This window comes from Grampus griseus (genome assembly GCF_964374135.1).
Source record: "Grampus griseus genome assembly, chromosome: 13".
Taxonomy (NCBI): domain Eukaryota; kingdom Metazoa; phylum Chordata; class Mammalia; order Artiodactyla; family Delphinidae; genus Grampus; species Grampus griseus.
The window spans coordinates 17,551,747-17,573,496 of NC_139007.1; the positions used below are offsets into that span (position 1 = coordinate 17,551,747).

Sequence of the window (21,750 nt, forward strand, 5' to 3'; positions counted from 1 at the left end):
TTAAAACTCTTTCATACAGTACTACTTCAGTAGAGAGAAGATCAAGTGAATATAATATGTAAGCAAAAATTCATTTCATTCAATAAGAATAATTGGTTCGGTTAATAATCTGTACTGCCGAATACTATGACTATCAGTTGCTTTGAATGAGTTGCATCAGAGTAGGTATTTCCCTTTATTTGCCCAAATTCCAGAAGTTCTAGTGTTTTGTGTTTTTCTTACTGGTTCAAAAAAAGTATAATCTTTCTATTATTTAAATAGACATGACTTTTATTCTAGAATTTCTCTTTTATTTAGCAAGAAACAAAATCAAGTTCGTTTCATGTTACTTTTTAAAGAGTTGGCACTAAGTAGGTTATAGACGTTTTCAATATCAATAGTTTCTATTAACAGAGGTAAAAAGGTTAGCCTAGGCAAACCAAGATTTTTCAAAAAATTCATTTAGTGCTATAAGACGTTAACACATTTTTCTCTTTTGGTTGAATTCCCAAATACAAACAGGAATTTAAATCATGTAAATCACAGTTATTCTTATAATTTTTATTCATATTTATTTGCCCCTCCTTTGAAAATATTTTCTACAGTTACCTAAGAAAACAAATTCCTAAGAAACTGCTATGTTTTCCACCAGCACTTTAAAATTCTTTCCCGTATACTTTCCTCTTTTCTTTTCTATCAGAGTGATTTTGGAAATGTTAATTATTTGTTCAGAAGATTTTCTATAGTAGTCCTTGAGGCCTTTAAAAGAAGTAATATTTTAATTCAAACAAGCAGCATTAGAAAATTCCCGTATGAGCAAAAAGACTAATAAAATATGAATAAGAAGTTAATGGTCTAAAAGTTCTACTGCCAATATCTTAAATTCTCTAATACTCTCCTTCTCTGCCCCTAGTTCTGTCTTCCCTCTCTTCCACCAACTCCTTCCCCAGCACACTACCCACTCTTCATTTGGTCCTTCCTTTCCTCTGAGTTCATTCTTCCTAGCTTCGCCTCTGTATGCTGAAGACAGTTACTCCATCCACGCACTGGCCATCCCCCTAGTGAAACGGAGCAGGATCCTGTGGGGCTTCTGGGCATAGAAGAACTTTCTGTCCCCTGATTCTGTCCTCCCTGTTCTTGTACGGGATAGCCGTCAGCCTCCACGAACTTCCCCGAGTTCCAAAGGGCAAGGTCCAAACAGTTGCTAATCAGGGAAGGGAGGGCAGGCAGAGACAAGAGAGGAGCAGTCAAGAAACAATAGTGCAGCCTTGGGGCAGGTCCTGGTTCCACCTCAAGGCATACACATAACAATATCCTTAAACTCTTTACAGAACTAAAACCCCCAACAAACGGAAGATGTTAGCATCCTTCATTCCAGAGAAGACCACCTGAGGCCAGATGAAAGGAACCAGAGAAGCTCATCAAGAGACGACAGGAGACCAGATTAAAGGAGTGCAGGACCTGCACACACTCTGATCCTTATCAGCAACCCAGCCCTTGAACCACTGCTGGAAAACTCCTCACCAAATCCTCCTAGGTTGGGACACATAGTTTTTGAGGGTCATGAGCCCTCTGTGTCCCCCTTTGACTGGCAAAGCAAGAAAGCTATTCTTTCCTCCTTCACCCAAAACTCTGTCTCTGAGATTCAATTCGCCACTGGTGCACAGACGCCGAGTTTTCAGCAACACTAGCAGCCCCTGGTCCCTTGCTCTCCCTCATTCCACTTAGATAGCACACGAGTCCATGCTATGGAGTCTCAGCTAGGACCTCAATCAAGTCCTGCAATATTTGTTTTCTATTGCTTACTGGTCAATAGCATGATGCCAGAGCAGCTTCTGCAAACCATTTTTTACTCCCCTTGTCCCACAAGCATTCCATCTCTTACCAGCCACTACTTCAGATGAATGCCATGCAGAGTGAACAATCTTCACTTGCTCAGCTCCCCCACATTTAAAAATATGTGTGCTTTTACTTCTTTTCTTCTTCCACTTCCAAGATGTATTCTTGCTTCCTTGTTTCTAATCTCTCTACAGACCTTACTGCCTCAACTCTACCTCTCTACACTAACGGCTTCAATTTCTCCTTCTCTACTGGTTCCTTCCCGTCTCCAAGGAGACTCAGGACTCTCTGATTTTAAAACCATGTCTCTTGACCAAGACAAAGCCAAAGCTATGGTTACTTATCTCTCTTTCCACCTACTCCCAAACCTCTCAAAAGAGAGGCTGACAAACTTTCCCTCACTTTTCACTTCTTGTTAATAGTATGCCTATACGTCAAAGACAGTCTCACACTACCACATTCTGATATCACAATGTAGATGAGGTCGCTTTCTTCTGATCTAACAAAATACTTTGTAAATCACCTGTTTTTCTTCCATTGCAGTTATTTACATATTATTACTATGTCCCTGAAGGTCTATCTTTTTAAATCACTGTAAAATTCAAGGTGAAGACTGTTTCCTGAACTTTTGTTTCTTTTTTTTTTGATTACTCATGAACCTTAGCATCTTTTTCTATGTCCATTGGTCATTTGTAATTCTTCCTGGAAGATTATATGGTCTTTGGTTTGTTTTTCTATTTTTACAGTCTTTTCTTTATTATTTCATAAGAGTTCTTCACATATTAAGAATATTAACTTCCTGTTATATATGGTGCATGTGGCCTCCCTACTCTAGCATACTGTGTCATTAATCATTTACACAGCATTCCTGTTTGTTTTTACAAAAGGAATTCTAAATTTTTATGTAGTCAGATCTTTCCATCTTCTTACTTACAGCTTCTGCCCTTGATGGCATGCTTATTACAATCTTCTCCACACACCTTTAACTATTAATCAAAAATTTCCTCTAGTGATGTCATGGATATAGAAAATGATTAACCTTTACAGCTGGTATTATTTTTCACTGTTTAGATGTAGATTTTTTTTTAAATATAGATAAAAACATCTGACTTCTATATAATTCACTCAACTCTGCCAGCACCATCTACTTAATAGCCTATCTTTTCCCCTCATCACCTGTAATCAGATACTATATTCTCATACATAGTAGAGTCAGTTTTCTGTGCTTTTCTCTTTTATTTTACTATGGCTAACGACAACAAATATCTTTTAACCTTTAATAATATGTGTGTGTACACCTGTGTGTGTGTGTGTGTGTGTGTGTGTGTGTGTGTGTACACTCACTTATTCTTCACAACCACTCTATGAGGCAGGCACTATTATTATTCTCATCTTATAGATGAGAAAACAGGCACAGCATGTTGGTACTGCTCGGTAATGATAGCCTATAATAGTAATGATTAATCTACTAATCGCTCTATCCACTGAAAAATGCCTCTATTTTAACTACTATAGTTTTTAAGTGACTTTAATATTTAGTAATATTATTTATCTCTCATTCTTCTTTTTTAAGTATTTGCTTGGCTGTGTTAGCAGTTTAAAAACATAGACTCTGCTCAACAGTAAAAAACCAAACCCCTCCAATTAAAAAATGGGCAGATCTGAACAGACATTTTTCTAAGAAGACATACAGATGGCCAATAGGTACATGAAAAGATGCTCAGCATCACTAATCATCGCTAATCAACAGAAATGCAAATCAAGACCACAATGAGATATCACCTCATATCTGTTAGAGTGAATCTTATCAAAAAGATAAAAATAACAAGTGTTGGCAAGGATGTGGAAAAAAAGGAACGCTCCTGCACTGTTGGTGGGAATGTAAATTGGTGCAGCCACTATGGAAACCAGTATGGAGGTTCCTCAAAAAAAATTAAAAATAGAACTACTGTATGATCCAGCAACTCCACTTCTGGGTATTTCTTTGAAGAAAATGAAAATATTAATTCAAAAAAATATCTGCACCCCCATGTTCACTGCAGCATTATTGACAATAGCCAAGAAATGGAAACAACCTAAGTGTCCATCAATGGATGAATGGATAAAGAAAATATGGCATATATACACAATGGAATATTATTTGGGCATAAAAAATAAATGAAATCTTGCCACTTATAACAACATGGAAGGACATTGAGGGCATTATGCTAAGTGAAATAAGTAAGACAGAGAAAGACAAATACCGTATGCTCTCACGTATATATGGAATCTAAAAACAAACAAACAAGAAGAAAAAAAAAGTTCATAGACACAGAGAACTTTTTGGTGGCTGCCAGAGAAGGGGGTGGGGGTGGAGGTGGGGGTGGGGAAATGGGTGAAGGTGATCAAAGGCTACAAACGTCACGGTGTAAAGTAAATAAGTCCTGGGAATATAATGTACAGCACGATGACTATAGTTAATAATATTGTATTACATATTTGAAAGTTGCTAAGAGAGCAGATCTTGAAAGATAAAAACTTTTTTGTAACTATGTATGGTGATGGATGTTAACTAGACTTACTGTGGTGATCATTTTGCAATGTATACAAATACTGAATCATTATGTTGAACACCTGAAACTAAAATAATGTTATATGTCAACTACACCTCAATTAAAAAACAAAACAAAACAAACATGGGCTCTAGAGTCAGAGGTCCTGGGATGAAATTCTGTCACTGTGCCTGTTTCTCCCTCAGAATAAATAAGAATAACAATGGCATATTATCATAAGTATATTATCAGGATTAAATGAAGCGATAAGTGCCAATGTTCAATGTGTGAAGATTGGCACTAAGTACTCCATAATCACTAGATATTTTCTATTACTTAATAGTAACAATAGAAGCCATAAACAGTGAAATAATACCCTCCAAAGCCTAAGAGAAAATAAATCTCATTCAAGAATCGTATATCTAGCAAAGCTATTCTTCAAGAGTACGGTTGAAACAAAGTCGCCTTTAGATAAATAAAAGCCAAGACTTTTACTAAAGGACTTTTACTAATGGGTGTATTTCAGAGAGAAAGGAAATAATCCCAGAAAAAAAAAAAACATCTGTGATATAACAAAACAAAATATAAGTAAATACAAGTAATTTGTATCCATATAAAATAGTAAGGATAAGTAAGCTATACTTCCGGCACGACACAGTGAGGAGGCTGGCAAATTTCTTCCCCGCACAGCAACAATACAGCAGGACAAGTACTTCAACACAACCATGTCAGTGCTCTGGAAATCAACTAAAGGCAAAGAAACAAAACTTTTAAAGTAAAATGGGGAGTGGGCCAGTTCTTGAAAGGAACATAAAATGTCTACGCTTCTCATAGACGCGATGCCATTCTAGGACACTCTTTAGCTATCTTGATTAAACATAACTCAAATAAAAGCATCTCCATGGCTATAAATCATTACCTTGTTTTTGTTTAAACAACCTTAGCAGAGAGGCAAACTCTGTGGTAGCAACTGCTTACCCCAAACACAAATATCAGTCAACAATCATCTGGTGCTCATCATGGCTCCTTCCCCACCTCTCTGGCTTCTAAGCAGCCCTTTAGAAAGTAAAGGCTGCGTGTTTTCAGACAGGGTCCTATGGTTTGCTCCTGATGTGTCATGTACTGTGGTCCAGCAGCACCAGATGATCTGTTATTATGTACCAAAGCAGCAGAACCTTGTGGTTACGGGATGTGAGGAGGAATCAGAGCCTTCTCAGTTCTATTCCTGGACCTACTACTTACTTGGTCCTGTGGTTTGGGGCTGGTTACAATTTCTCTGTGGTTAAAATGAAATCCTCACAATATGGCTTGCCTTCAGTGTTTAGGATACAATGTGGTCAGGCTATGAATTTATAATGTTTTCTAAGTGAAGTCTGGGAATAGGCATAGGTAGTAAAAGGGTGCACAAGATACCTCATCATTTACAAAAGGATATTTCAGAATCATCCCCTGGAGAATACTGCCTATCAGTTTTCATTTAGTGAATTTTCTCTACTTGGTAATTAACTCTGATTTGAGTCCTAAAGATATAGGGAGAGGCACCCTGAATTCATTTTGTGATACAAGCATCTTGCATCATATAATAAAAGAAAGCCATGGAAGGGATATTTTGTTCCAGATTGAACCAGCCTTGTCGCTATGAAATTATAAGCAGTGGAACCCAAGGACGTTAGCCAATTGGACTCTACATGACTATGAAAAGAACCTACTATTTTATGATCAAAATATCACATAAAATAGTGGGTGTAAATGGTTTTAGAAGTTAACAGAAATACCACCCATAAAATTAACATGTAAAAACTGCAGAGAACTTTCTCTTGTGGCATTGTTAAATTGGACAAAACCCTAATTACAGTGACGGCACTTACTAAGGGCCAGGCACAGTGCTCCACATTTATAGGGATTCCCTCCTTTAACTCTCAGCAGCCCAGGGAGGAAGGTAGTTATTACCCATTTTATGCATGAAGGAACTGGAGCTCAGAGAGATTAGGGCCATGGTTGAGTTCATACTGCTAATAAGTTGTAGGACCTGGACTGAACCACAGGGTCCATGGTTTTAACAACTTTATATACTGGCTTCCACAGAGCACCAATGTTGCCATCAGTGAAGTGAACAGTATGTTTAGAAAGAAAAGGACTGTAATGATAAAATAAGGGAGTTATAATTTTATCATAAAACTACCAAGACAGCATTTGTATGTATTCCGTATACAAGGTATTTTTATAACAGAAAGTATATGGACAGATGTTGGTGAAAACATTAGTCTTTCTTTGATTATAAACTATCAAGAATTCACTGTAATCAGGTCGACCAAACACATTTTGATTTAATGAAATTTTTTTTTAGTATTTATTACATACATGGCACTATGCAGCATTCAAGATCCAGAGCATTTTACCTCTGATGGGTACCTTAGCGATAACGTATTACTCACTTTTAAAAATGTAACTGAGCAAATTGAGCAGTAAATAGGAAACACGGACCTTGCCCTTAAAATGCTTACAGTCTCATTGGGAAGACAAAAGATACAAGCAGAAAATTTAAAGAAGGTTCAAATTAAAAGCAAAACCAGCGGTACACAAAGAGATCACTATAGGATTTAGGGAAGACAACATGAATTAGGTTGAGGCTTAAACAGGGCCCTTGGTAGGATTCCAATGGGGAAAAGAGTGAGGTGGGGGAAAAAACCACAGAGGTCTCAGAGTTTGTGCTGGAGGACCCTGAGGACAATAGTTTGAGGAACTTTAGAAGATCAACATTGGCCGCTGAGTTTCAGATTATGAATAGTCTTGAATGCCAGGATAAGGAATTTGAAGTTGACTGAAGTTCTCTTTGGCCAAGAACCACTCAAGTTTAAGAATTAAAACAGAAATGTGTTCACTCATTTGTTAACCCACTGTAATCCAGTTCCTACAACTTTACTTCTGCATTATTTTCTAACACTTAGATATACTTTCATTTCTCTTATCATTCTTTCTGTTATATTTTGCTGACACCTCTTAATTATTCCCTGTGACACTGGAAATTATAAACATTCAGCAGTAATCATCCTTTCTTTCCTTCTTTTCCTCCTATAATCTTCCCTTATCAAGTTCACCTATTCTTAGGGATTCAGTAATCATCTTTAGATGAATAACTTCTAAATCTATAATCTCTGTTGCTAATCTTTCAAAGAAACTCCAACTCCATGTAGCCAAAAGGATAGTAAGAAAGATGTGGAGACATATTATATTATGAATTTTTTTAAATGAGAAATACATGTTAATAAGATAATATTTTAATATATTGTTAACCATTCTTACTCAGTTATTTATAGTATCAGAAGTATTTATAGTATCAAAAAATTCACAACTTTTTTACACCAAGGACAAACAATGAAACGTAAACAAAATGAAACCATTTCCTTAGGTTGTCATCTACTTCTCAAAAAAGACAGCAGGGTTTGTTAAAATTTAAGTTCCTTAAAATTCAACAAATTCTGAAACTGCATTTATAACTAAAATTTCTATTTAGTGTATTTACTAAGAAAACATTTAAAAATTACTTCTTGCCTCCAAAATCAGTGAAATCTTTTCTCTATTGATTTTAATTTTATATGTGAATATAAAACTCCTAGAAATTCTGAACTTTTTTCCTTACAAAATTTATTATCCAAACTCTTCCTATTTCCACCAGTGCCAAAATACTGTAATCAATTTCTATTTTGTCTCCTACCTGACACCCTAGTGGTCAAGTTCTGTTGTGCCTTTTAATGATTACACCTTTCACAGTAACTGTTAAGCTTTCTATTCCAAGTGCCTCAATTCAAGTTCAGGCTCTTTGGACCACATCACTGCAATAGTACTGCAGTCTCCTAGTTAGTCTCCTTGCTTGTGTTTACTTCCCCACTGAAAGCAGTTTACACAGTAAAAAATTTTTTCATCCTATTTTAAAGCAGGTCTTGTGTAATGAGAGCTCTTATAAACTTATCTCCCCCATTCTCAAAAAGAAACCGTATTCTTCCTTTCTTCCCTTATTTATTCATTTATCAAATAATATACTGAGCACCTACTAGAGGCCAGGAATTGTTCTCGGTGCTGTTGACACATTCCTGCCCTCACAGAGTTCGTCGGTTTGGGGCGGACACAGTAAGTAGGAGATTATAATGCAGTGTGGTAAGTGCTGTAACAGGAAGTTCAGGATTCCAAAACAGAGCAGGGGCACCTACCCAGAATTAAGTGAATTAACAAAGGCTTTCTAGAGGAACCTAAAGCCTGAAGGATGAGTAGGAGTTTGTCAAGTTAAGAGAAAGGGAAAGAATTTGTGAGAAACAGGGAACATGCTCAAAGGCCCAGGGTTCAATAAATCATATTTATTCTGGCATATTTCAAGAACTGAAATAAATTAAATACGATTGAATCACAGGGTTTGAAGGGGAAGAGACAAGAATTAAGGCTAGAGAGGTAAGTAGGGCAAGATTATGCAGGCCGTCTAACCTGTGTTGAGGGGTCTGTATCTGATCCTAAAAATAGGATATTAAACAGGAGTGTGACATGATCACTTTGCATTTTAGACTAACTCTGTGTGGTCAGGGTAAAGAATGGAGTAGAGATGGGGAGGACCCAATGCAGGAAGTCTCCGTAGGAGGCTGCCGCAAAATCCCAGGCCTGCACCTGGAATGAGAATGCGGACAGGGAGAGGTGGGCGGATTCGAGAAGAGGAGTAGATGATGAGAGAGAAGAAATCAAGGATGAATTCCAAGTTTCTAGCTTGGGCCGCTTGGTAGAGGATGGAGTATATTAAAAAAAAAAAAAAGGCCATCTCAGGAGAAGACGCTGGTGGTTTGGTCAGGAAGATCATGAGTGCCGCTCTGGAGCGACCTCAGCGACACGCAAGCAGAGGAAGCTGTCGTGAGACATTAAAGTGTGTGACTTCAGTATGTCCGAGTTTGAGCAGCTGCCTGTGAAGATAAGGCCCATGAGGTAGCCATGAGTGCGTGTCTAAAGTGGTATGGGCCAAAGGCCACTAGAAATGCAGATCCTAAGAACAAGAAAGGCCAACAAAACACATCATCCACACGGAAATGAAAGCAGGTTGAGAGCAAGGCTTTGAAAACAGGTAAGAATTAGAGAAGGGCAGTTAGGAAACTGGGAGAAGATAGAGATAAGATAAACCTAATTGGCATAAACACCAAAGATGCCAGGGTGAGGGGCTTACATAAGGATGAAGGACTGGGCTTCCCTCGTGGTGCAGTGGTTAAGAATCCACCTGCCAATGCAGGGGACACAGGCACGAGCCCTGGTCTGGAAGCCACAGGACCACATGCCGTGGAGCAACTAGGCTCGTGCGCCACAACTACTGAGCCTGCCCTATAGAGCCCACGAGCCACAACTACTGAGCCCCTGCGCCACAAGTACTGAAGCCCACGTGCCTACAGCCCATGCTCTGCAACAAAGACAAGCCACCGCAATGAGAAGCCCATGCACCGCAACGAAGAGTAGCCCCCGCTCGCCACAACTAGAGAAAGCCTGCACGCAGCAACGAAGACCCAACACAGCCATAAATAAACAAATAAATAAACAAATAAATAAATAAATATTTTTTAAAAAAGGATGAAGGACTAATAGTCTGAAAGGACAGAGGGGAGAAGGCACTGATCTCACCTCCCAACCCTAAAACACTGTGTGGACCAACAAGCATCACTCTTTGAAAGAACTGCAGGAACAGTGGAGGTCTTAAATGAGAGCCATGTTTTAGGAAAGCAAGAAGGTAAAGGGACCATCCAGTGAGGAAGTTAGGGAGTCTTTATTAAGGAACAGGTTTCCAAAGGCAGAGTGGGAAGTTTTGAGAGGGAAGGGCATGTTGGCAGTTTGGTTTAGGGGAGAGGAAACACAAAACATAAAGTATGAAAAGGCATGAAGTATGTGAAACGGTATATGGAATTAGACAAGTGAGATGTTATTTTTACATTATAACAGGAGACCAAGTATAACAAAAATATGAAGTAAGGCTTTCTAAGAATTATGTCCAGAGGCCACGTGATGGACTGCAAAGATGGAGTGCCAGGAGGTGGGTTTATGGCAGGGGGAAGAGGTTGCTTCCTGGTGTCTATGAGTTGAGGCAGCACCAGTACAGGCTCAAATCTTAAGGGCAGCTTTGGCTCTAATGGACGGATCTCTGTTTCAACGTACCATTTGTGTTTTGATCCTCCATTTCTACTCTGCACCATGTCCCATGCCCAGAAAGCCTTCACATAAAGGATGCAGAAATTCAGAAAATGCTTTTATAAACTCCATCTGCAAACTTACTATAGAGAATTAAAAGTCTCCTCAAATGCATGTTCCAGTAAATACCTTATCCCCAACCTCAATCATGTCATTTACCTCTGCAGTTTGAATCACTAAATCTGTCTGTGACTCCTTCCCAATTTAGACTAGATCAAACTGTTCATTTTTAAAAGCCAACAACTTCCACAAAACACTAGGGATCAGGTTTTGAGCAGCAGAGAGAATTGTATGTGATTTTGCTGCAGATTATCAGAGCCATAAAACTTTCAAGCTAGAAAGGTCCTTGGAGACCGGATTACAGGAGCAGACACTAGTGAGTATTGTCACCTAAGAGAAAAGCCAGGAACCCCAACTATGACAGCCACTTATGATACCAGGAGACTTTTTTGATGTAGGAAAATATCTTCTTATTTCAGATTATAAAATACAGAATATTTCTAGAGACATTTGTCACAATTTATATATTCAAGTGAATATGAATACTATCCTTTAGAGTGTCCACTTTAAGACTATTTATTTATCCAATGATGCTGCAAACTGCTCAACGACTTCCAAAGTGACTTTAAAATCAGTTTTATTACTTAGTTCTATCTTGTAGGTAATTTTCTTCCCTCTTTCTTAACTAGCAGTAAAAAAACAAAAATCTGAAGAAATATTTGGAGAACAAGAACTACATCCAAATACTGACTTGGATCAATATTCTCGTTCTGACTGTTCTCAAGAATCACTATCAGTCTCAAAGGATTTTTCTTTAAATGCCATCACTGTGATACTTAAAAGAATCGCTATAGGTTCTAAATACAATATTCAAAGAGGCATTCCAAAAGTACTATGAACATCGGCTGTAATCACTGTACAGAGTTCCAGGGTATTACCTAGAAAGAGAGAACACTCATCCGCATCTAACTTTTAAAGAAAAAAAAAATCAATCACGCTACTTTATAGTGAAACCTCAAAATCGCTGTAAAAATGAAAAAGGACTTTGCATGTACCACTACTTAAAATAAAAACTTTGAACGAGATATCCATTCTTATGCCACTGAATAAGAGAAATCTATGTATATTATTCAAGAAAAATCTGAGAACTCTACGTTTGGAGATAGCTGAAGGCACAAATCCAATGTAAATTACAAATCGGGCCTCTCTGGCTCAATCGTCTGGACTAATGTCAAAGTTTGAACACTAACCATTTTCCATAATCAGAACCCACCTACCAGTAATGTGTCCTGAAGTTACGACTATTTACATTTCCATATTAATAGTATTTCTTACCGAAGTATTATTGCCTAATACTAATAAAAATGCCAAAAATATCATGTTCCCTGCTTTATTAATAAGCTCTTTTCTTCCCACATACTGGGGACCCCATGAACTAAGTTCATCATATGTTCCATTGGTCCTGAAGGTCTTTGAAGCCCAAACTGCTTTAAGATTGTTTCTATTGGCACCTGTATGGGTACATTTACCTGTATGTCAGTGCCTTCTTTTCCCCTTAAAATGGTTCAATAATTAGTTGAAGTGATTTAATCTAATACACTAAAATTAGAATTCTATTGCAGAGTCCCTACTTAATTCTGAACAATTCTTAGGAACAGAACCTGACATAGTTCGAAGAATTGTTTTGACTTCCTTTTGCATTAAATCACTTTTAAATGATTCTGACTCTTTTTTGAATTAACAAGTACACATATTTCAGTCTAAGTTTTCAAGAATGCAACTCCTTCTCTGCCAAACTGACATATTTCCAAAATCTGATTTTGGACAAGAGTATATGGAAGTATGATAACTTATCATTTGTAAACTAATGATTTTATTCTGGTATCACTGAGAAATACAAACCAAGGCAAAGTATTTCTGTGCCTAAAACAGTACTTACTGAAAAACAACACTTCAAGTGAAGCTAATTCTCTCATGGCATTAGAATCTAACTACCTGCATTTGAGTTCTGCCTCTTCATAAACTGACTCTTTTGGGTCAAATTCTCAGTTTTTCCACTACCTTTCTGAGAACTCCTTTTGCAGTTCTGAATCACTAAAAAGAACTGAAAAAATATACTCAACAGAGGTCATTAACAACACAAACCACCTATTACTATGCAAAGTATTCAGGCTTTGCAAAAGTCTGACTTTCACCAATCTGATCGGTGGAAAGTGAGGAAATAGAAATCTGATAATTTTGCTCTCGGTGCAGTCCAGATGGAGAACAGTTGTAGGCTCTCTGATAAGAGATTTCTGAATAAAACTATGACTACTAATGAGGTAGGCATACATGGCAAGATATATAAATTTTGCATTGTCCAGATAGGAGTATTTCGACACACCCGTTTTTCATAGATGTGCAAGAAACATAAATACGCTGAAAAAAGATAATTACAGTTCACATGCGTAAGAGTATTAGGATTCCATTCTTACTTCTGAGCAACAGTAGACTGATAAAGTCAAGAGAATACTGAATCAGTTTCTCATAACTTCGTTCTTTTAAAATATACACATAAATACTGTATATATGTGTTCCACTTCACCATTAATAACCCACTGTGGAATATCTGGAGAACAGTAACACAGATACATGATATTTGATAACCTTTTATAATAAACCAACAGTTTCAACACCCTCCTCACTGAAACAGCCTTAACTGACCAATTCAAATGTTGCATTCTTCTTGTTTTTCACACTCCTTTAGGTTTTCTACTATGCAGTGAAACTGCCGAAAGGTAGAACATTCTTTAGAAAGGAGAAAAATACTGAAAGTGGCTGGAAAATCTACATACGGAAGAATAAATAACAACATCTACAAAGTCACTTCAATAAATGAGGCACTGTAACAGTTTTATGTCAGACTAAGACTTTTTCTGTGCCTTGCTTTCTTTAAGATCAACTTTAATGACATAGGATAAAAAGCACCCATTTTAGTTATAAAATTTGATTCGTTTTGATAACTGTACACCCATCAAACCATCTCTACAAGTAAGATATGGAATATTCAAACATTCCAAAAAGCTCTCTTGTAGCCCATTCTAATCAATCCTCAGCCCAACAATGGCGCCAGACAACCACTGATCTACTTTCTATGGCTATAGATTAGTTTTGTCTTTTCCAGATTTCATATACGTGGAATAATATACAAGAAATCTTTCGTATTTGGTTTCTATAGCTCAGCTTGATTTTGGGAGATTCATCCACGCTATTGCATAAATCGATAGTTAGCTCCTTTTATTCCTTCATACTATTCCATTACACGGCTATACCACAATCTGGGTATATGATGACATCTGGACATTTGGGTTGATTGCAGTTTGGGGATCTTACAAATAAAGCTGCCATGAATAGTTTAAAGTTTTCATTTCTCCTTTGAAAATACCAGGGAATGGAATTCCCTGGTATTTTGGTAGTATGATAGGCATATAAAAAAATGTAACTGCTGAACAGTTTTCCACAGTGGTTCTGCCGTTTTACACGCCCACCAACAATGTATAAGAGTGTCAGTTGTTGGAAATGCTCACCAACACTTGTTGTCATCAGACTTTTAAACTCTAGCCATCTAATGGGTATGTAACGGCACCTCACTTGATTTTAATTTGCATTTCCCTGATGACTACGGAGCTTACGTGTGCTTAATGATCATTGCGAAGTCTTGTTTCAAATCTTTAGGTCAACTTTAAAAATTGAGTTCTTTATCTTGAGCTGTAAGAGCTTTGATTTTTGTTTTTTTTTAATATATTCTGGATAGAAGGCATTCATCAGATGTATGTATTATAACTCTTTTCCCCAATCTGTGGCTTGCTTTGTCATTTCCTGAACAGCATCTTTTGAAGAGCATCAGTTTCAATTTTCAGTTCAATTTAAAACCTTTTTATGACTTGTGCTTTCTATAAGAAATATTTGCCAAACCCAAAGGCACCAAGATTTTCTCCTATATTTTCTTTTAAAAGTTTTATAGCTTTAGCTTTACATTTAGGTCTATGACCCAGTTTGAATTCATTTTTGTGGGGTAAGTACGAGATAAGGGTTGAGATTCGTTTTTTTCCTTATGGATATCTAACTGTTCCAAGACTATTTCTTGGAAGGACTATCCTATCCCCACTGAATTACTTTGCTACTTTATCTAGAATCAATTAACCATCTGCACATGGGTCTATCTCTGGATTTTTAAATTCTTTTCCACTGATCTATTCTGCTTTATTGTTCTACTGTCTTATACCAATATCACACTATCTTGGTTTACTGCAGTTTAAGTCTTAGAATCGAGGAGTGTAAGTCCTCCAACTTTATTCTTTTTTTTCAAAATTGTTTTAGCTATTCTAGGTCCTTTATATTTCCATAAACATTTTGAACCATTTTGTTAATTTCTATAAAAAGCCTGCCAGGCAAAGATTTTTTAAAAAATAGATTTACGTTTTTATGTCATAAAACTTTTTAACAAAGGATTTCAGTGAAATGGCATTGATCTTCCTTGAATGGATTATTTTATTTGGATCTGTAGATAGGATGCCTGCATGTGAAAGTAAGGTGTTTTTTTGTTGTTGTTGGTTTGTTTTTTTTCAATGGTACGAGGGCCTCTCACTGTTGTGGCCTCTCCCGTTGCGGAGCACAGGCTCTGGACGCGCAGGCTCAGCAGCCATGGCTCACCGGCCCAGCCGCTCCGCGGCACGTGGGATCTTCCCGGACCGGGGCACGAACCCGTGTCCCCTGCATCGGCAGGCGGACTCTCAACCACCGCGCCACCAGGGAAGCCCTGAAAGTAAGTTTTAGATGCACACCTATGGTTTCACTACTAAATACCCACCTATCTATTAACAAAACATTTTAACCACACAGAAAAGCATTAGAGAACATTCACTAACATCCATGTGTTCCACTACATAATTCTGTGAAATATCAACATTATGCCATCTTTATTTCAGACCACAAAAAGGTCACACATCACTTGAAACTCCCTGTGCCCCTCCTTGATCCTACTTCCCTCAGGTAACCACTCGCCTAAATTTGATGTTCATCATTCCCAGGCATGCTATACCTTTACTACAAATGTATAATATCCAAAAGCAAACATGACATTGCCTTTAAACTTTATGTACGTGGATAACTATATATGAATCTGATGGATGTTGAATGGTATGTGATCCTTGTGAAATGACAGTATGGGTGCCATGATTAAGAGCTCAGGCTGACTTAAAATGTCTCCTTTTGGAATTTTTCCCTTAATTCTCTGGTTTTTAGATATATTCATGTGGACATACGAAACGCTGGTTCATTCCATTTTTATGTACTGTACAATACTGCAAACTCTATACATATGTGTGTATATATACGGCACAAATGATCAATCCTCTTGTTTTTTTTTAAACAAGGAGTTTAGTTTTATTTTCTCTGTGCATTTGCAAAACACTTAGGACTGACACAGAAAAAAATCAAACCTCCTGTGAAAAAAATTACACTTACAAAAGGAGGCCTGGGAGGGATTAGCGCCTTAGCCCCTGGGAGCTACAGCAACTCTGATTGGTCCAAGGAAGTGAACAGATATTGGGAGGCTGTAACAAGAGGAAAGGCAATGAGAAATCACTGAGGGAGAGGGCCTTGAAGTGGGCCTCGAGGGGGAACTGGAGGCCGGGGAGTGGGTCTGGGTGGAGGGAGGGGCCCCCGCTGGTAGCCGTAGGGTGGAGGTCGTGGAGGGCCAGTGAGGCCATGAGGGGGCATCAGTGGAGGAGGTCCACGCACACCATGCGGAGACATAGGACCTGGGTGACCCAAGGGAGAGCCGAACGGAGGCCCTCGGGGGGGCATGCCCATCGGAGGAGGTCCAGGATGAGGCATTCCAGGTGGCAGTCGAGGTGGTGGCTGCCCCCCAGAGCCAGGGGGCCCAGCATGGGGGTGTCCTAAGCCACGAGGGCCATGGTGGGCCAGCTGCATCTGAGACATCCCTGGATGGGGCATCCCACCCGGTGGGAATGGGTGAGGATGTGAGTGTCCATGTCCAGGATGTCCAGCCCCTGGGGTTCCTGCTGATGGGGGGCCATGTCCTCCAGCTCCAGGAGGCATAGGTGGTGGGGGCATGGCTGGGGGTATCCCAGGTGGAAGGGCTCCAGGAGGCGGTACTGGTAGTGGGAAGGAGCCAGGAGGAGGCATGCCTGGTGGAGGAAGCCCAGACCCCAGTGATGATACCACAGGATTCGGAGCAGAGGGTGGAGGGGGTGCATCTGCAAACAGCTGATGAGGGCAGTCAGCCTGGGAGAGTGGGTTCTGTGCTGCCAGAAGTCGTTCAGCGGCTGAGCCATGGCGTTCACCTTTGGAGTCCTTCTTGAAAGCATAGGACACGGTGATTGGGCGGTTACAGAGGTACTGCCCATTCATGGCCTCAATCGCTGCATCCGCAGCATCAAATGAAGTAAAATTAATAAAGGCATAACCTTTGGAGCTGCCTGTGTCAGGGTCCCGCATAATCTTGGGGGTTTGTAAGATGACCCCAAAGGCGCTAAAAGTATCATGAAGCAACTTCTCATCGATCTCTGGGTCCAGGTTCCCAATGAAAATGTTGGCCCCCACATCCAGGTTTTTGTTGTGAGCTGATGCCTTGTTCACCCGTATTGGTTTCCCACAGAGTCTGATCATGTTCACGATCTTAATGGCACAGTCAGCATCTTCCTCACTCAAGAATTCCACAAAGCCATGGCCTTGGTGCTGACCAGTGACTCTCTCCTTTGGCATGTGGGTGTTGACTACTGGCCCTGCCTGGAGAAATAGCTCCACAGCAGTGGTTCGCTAACCTTCTCATCGAGGCCCCCCACGTACACAGTGGCATCCTGGTTCCGCTCGGAGATCGGCCCGGCCGCCATGGCGAAAAGAACTCCCGCCGTCTCCAGACAACGATCGATCAATCCTCTTGTTGACGGACATTTAGATTGCTTCCAATTCATCACCACTACAAATGCTGCTGCTGTGAGCATTTCTGTACGTGTCTCCTCATGAAGGAGTTTCTCTGGGGTGCAAGTGCTGTGCAGTAGGTTACGATCAGATGATCATATATATATTGCCGAAGTGTTTCCTGAATTTACACTCCTGCGAGCAGTAGACATATTCATCTACGGCCTCCCAAGCGTGTGGCACTGTCAGATTTAACCATTTCTGCCCATCTAATGGATGTGAAATGGCATTTGGTATCTGTGAGGTGACAGGATGATGTCGGGCAACCGTGGAAACGTGCTGCTTGGACTGCCCTTCAAGAAAGAACTTGCGTAGGAGCGCAGTCAGGTAACTGTCTCCAGCCACAGCTTTAAGACGGGCCGCAGCATTTCGTGCAGGCCGTGCTCTTCCCGAGGATTCCCCAGTCAATGACAGAGCACGGCAGTAGGACTAGGGGCTGGCCATTTCCACTCAACGCGGAACTCACTGAACAAGCAATCTCTGCTCTGCGGCTCCCACTGCGTTGGCTGAGACTTTGTCAGATATATATTACAGTCCGAGGCGTTCTCTGTCCAGTTCTGCTTCCCAGATGTGCACTGGTCTGAAGGCTTTTCCTGCCCAATCCTTCTCCCTCCCAGTTTCACAGGCATTACCCCAATATACTCCTCATATTTCACCTCCATCTCAGTAACTGCATTATGGAAAACTCAAACTGATATCCTGATGGAGCAGATCAGAGCTCAAGCCTCTACTGAATTAAATGGCTTGAATTTATATCCCAGCTCTACGTCTTAACACCTCTGGACATTGGACAGGTTATTTATTTCCCTACACCTCAGCTTCCTCATCTTTAAAATGGGAATAATAATAGTACTTACCTCCTAGGTGTGATTAAATTAATATAAGCCCTTGGATGGAACGATCTCTGACACACAATAAGCATTCACTAAATATTAGTTTTTGTTCACCAAGTGTGAGTTCCTTATTTATCACAAGAGCTGTGATTAGGCTTGGGGATATATGAAACCATGATTTAGTAAACAACGATCTGGGAACAATTTACTGGTCCTTTCCTTAGATATGTGTGTGTATTTATATAGGTGTTATTCTAACATGTGGGTTAAGGTAGGGTCATCTCAAATAAAATACTCAGTGATGATAAATAGTTCCAGCCCGATTCTCTTTGTCAATGATTAATCTATATTCTAAAACTTGTTCCTCTACCATTTGTGTTTTGATTTTTTTTTTTTTTTGCTTATAATAAAATACACAGACAAGTAACATTAAAGAATACAAACCGTAAAACTTGAGAAACATTCTTGGGAGGCTTTGATCAATTGTCTTCTCTATAATAAAAGAGTATCATGTATTTGGATTTCATAGTCCACAAATCTTGAGAGTGTTGTATTAGTTTACTTAAGGGGAGATACTAAGAATCAGTTAAACAATATCATAAATTGTTTCCAAGATAATGCAGAAGTCAAAACATAGCTGGTATTCTTTTTTAGATTGGCTTTTTTCCCCTAAAATTATTTTCCCAGAAATACACACCAGTTCCCCCTTTTTTCATCAATAACTTTCTAAAATTTACAATAATTCAAGGTCAAAATGATATCTATCTACGAAGAAAGATCGGGAAAGAAGTGTAGTAACTAATGCATTCTTCCTGCACTCTTGTCCTCAGAGACGAGGAGAATGAGAATTCGGAGGAACATTAAGTCTTTAAGAATGACCCAGTCAAACATTTATTGTAATGAGATTCTATTCCCTATCTTCGGTTTTAAGACTAGGAGTTTGGCCAAATATAAACTTCTGAATAAGTAAATGCTTGTAAAAATAAAAGTCTCCATTAACCTTTTGAAATATTTTTTCTGTCTCATTCCAAAATTCTATATTTCTCCAGAGCAAGAAAAATAAACCTGTATTGTTCCAAAACCCTGGATGAAATATATACCCAGAAGTCCGGGCCTACTGACCTCTGTAATACATTTGTGCCAATAGATCATATATCCCATACTTTATCCATCCAATGGAATGAAAAACAATGCTAGAGGGTGGGAGGGAGGGAGACACAAGGGAAAGAGATATGGGAACATATGTGTATGTATAACTGATTCACTTTGTTATAAAGCAGAAACTAACACACCATTGTAAAGCAATTATACTCCAATAAAGACGGAAAAAAAAATAACAATGCTAGAGCAAGCGGTAGAAAGAGAAAAAGATATGCACTATCTTGTCAGTAAAATGAGTGACATTACCATACTTTGATCGATCTGCATAATTCCTATTGCATTTTCTAAGACATACGTACTATTAAAATATACTTTTAACCAAGCTATATCTGCTCTTACATACTATACCTTATCTTCTAAATCACCACTCTTCATTTCTTATTGTAGTTGTTAGCTAAACTACAGAACAGATTAGGTTCCAGATTTCCAGGTGAGTGATCAAAATCCCTCTTCTCCCTAGAATTCCCTCAGGATAAAATAAAAGCTTGATCTGTATGTAGGACAAATCTCATTTAACCATTATACTGTCTTCTGCGAAAGTGATCACCACTTTAATGATTAGGAACATCTGAGAAACTGGGCTCCTCAGAACCTTGTGCTACAGTATGTTAATAGGAAGTTTGCAAAAACAGCAACTCTTGCACTTGGGTTTTGAGAAACACTAGGTAAAACAAAACAGGTCTCTTCACTCAGCACTTGAGTTCTCAGAACTTTAACATACTATTATAAACTAATGATCTCTGAGAAGATGCATCATCTCAATATGTAAATTTATCATTCTTATTTAACTAAAAAAATACCTCTTCATGGCCCAAAAAGAGTTGATAAGAATACTGAAGGACCTACCCATGCAACTCTTAAAATAGGATAAGAAAGTTTCCACGTTGTTCAACAGTTTATAATAAAGATCAAAACATGTAAGAGTTAATTATTGTTCTATACTAGTAAAAAGAATAGGGATGCCATTTTTTTGGAGGGGAAATTTTAAAAATCCAAACAAGGTATATGTGTCATCAATGCCAAAACACTGAGTTAATTTCAAATGAAGGAAAGGTTGTGGCTAGGCTAAGAAATTAAAAAAAAAAATCTAACAAGGGACCCCACACAAAATTTCAGGAAAGGACCTTTTACTTTCTGGTAATACAAAATAAGAAGGTCTTAAGAAGGAATGGGCACGTGATTGGTGGAAATTCCTATTTCAAGATTATTTATTGGTATAGCTCTAACTCTCTTCAAAGGTAGGCTTATTAAATAGTAAGAAACTTCACAAAGTTCCACAAAATTCAAAAGGGATAAAAATTTTTAAAGGAAGTAAGTCAACTGACAATTTATCAACATAGTTTCATGAATGCACCAAGTTTTCTTTTCCCAGGGGTGACTCTACCGGATCAGAAAAGTGGTATATAGCGGTTTAGCGGAAGAGAGGAGAACGTGGCTACAACTGAGTCACATGGAGGCTACAACTGAGTCACATGGAGGCTGCAACTGGTTTTCTGAAAGTTGGCAACGCTTAAATCATAAGCATATGTGGAGTGAAGAAGCCCCTGCTCTTCTCGCTCATATGAGCTGGATTAGTCACCTAGTTTTCCCGTAAGCTGACAACAATAACATTTTGTGGATTCTGTGGTATCCGGAAAAAAGGGTAACATTTATATTTTCATACCCCAAGTTAAGAAGAAATTTTTCAATAAAAGAGAAAACAGATTCAGAGCAGTGCTGGTTGTAAGCGAAGTATCAACTATGAGACATTCCAAATTCTCCACATACCAAGCAAATGTAAAGACAACATGGAATGTTAGCAGACCGGAGGTTATAACTTTAAGTAAAAAATTTCAACTTCATAATCACAATAATAGGCAGTAAGGACAACATTTAAAAACATGGACATCCTTAAACCAACTCATCAGATAGACTAAAAGGACCTTAGAGTTATGAATATGAAGTATCTTTGATAGTTCTTAAAACAATGGCATAGAAGAAGTCTTAACACTGCCATGAAATCCTAACAAAGAGAACGATTTTTTCCTGGCACTACCTTAAACTTCACATCGTTGTGTCAAATTTTAAAATGTTATCAATTTCCAATGTTATTGAAGATAATTTGTGTATAACATACTTTAATTGTATCTAAACACAATATTCTAGCATAGAATACAGAAGAGAATGACGATTTTTAAAAACAATCTGAAATGGGAGAAAGTGGAACAAAGGTTATCAGG

At 38.6% G+C, this 21,750-nt stretch overlaps 2 protein-coding genes across 3 annotated transcripts in view; both read right to left on the reverse strand.

Annotated features, from left to right (window-relative positions):
• ME1 (malic enzyme 1) overlaps positions 1-21,750 on the reverse strand; it is a 192,965-nt gene that overhangs the window by 48,580 nt on the left and 122,635 nt on the right. The window lies entirely within an intron of this gene.
• LOC309831893 (splicing factor 3B subunit 4-like) lies at positions 16,125-17,449 on the reverse strand (the record flags this gene model as incomplete). Its single annotated transcript, XM_082669248.1, is given in 2 exon segments — positions 16,125-17,357; positions 17,363-17,449. Coding segments are annotated over 2 exon segments (1,269 nt in total). The 3' UTR covers positions 16,125-16,175.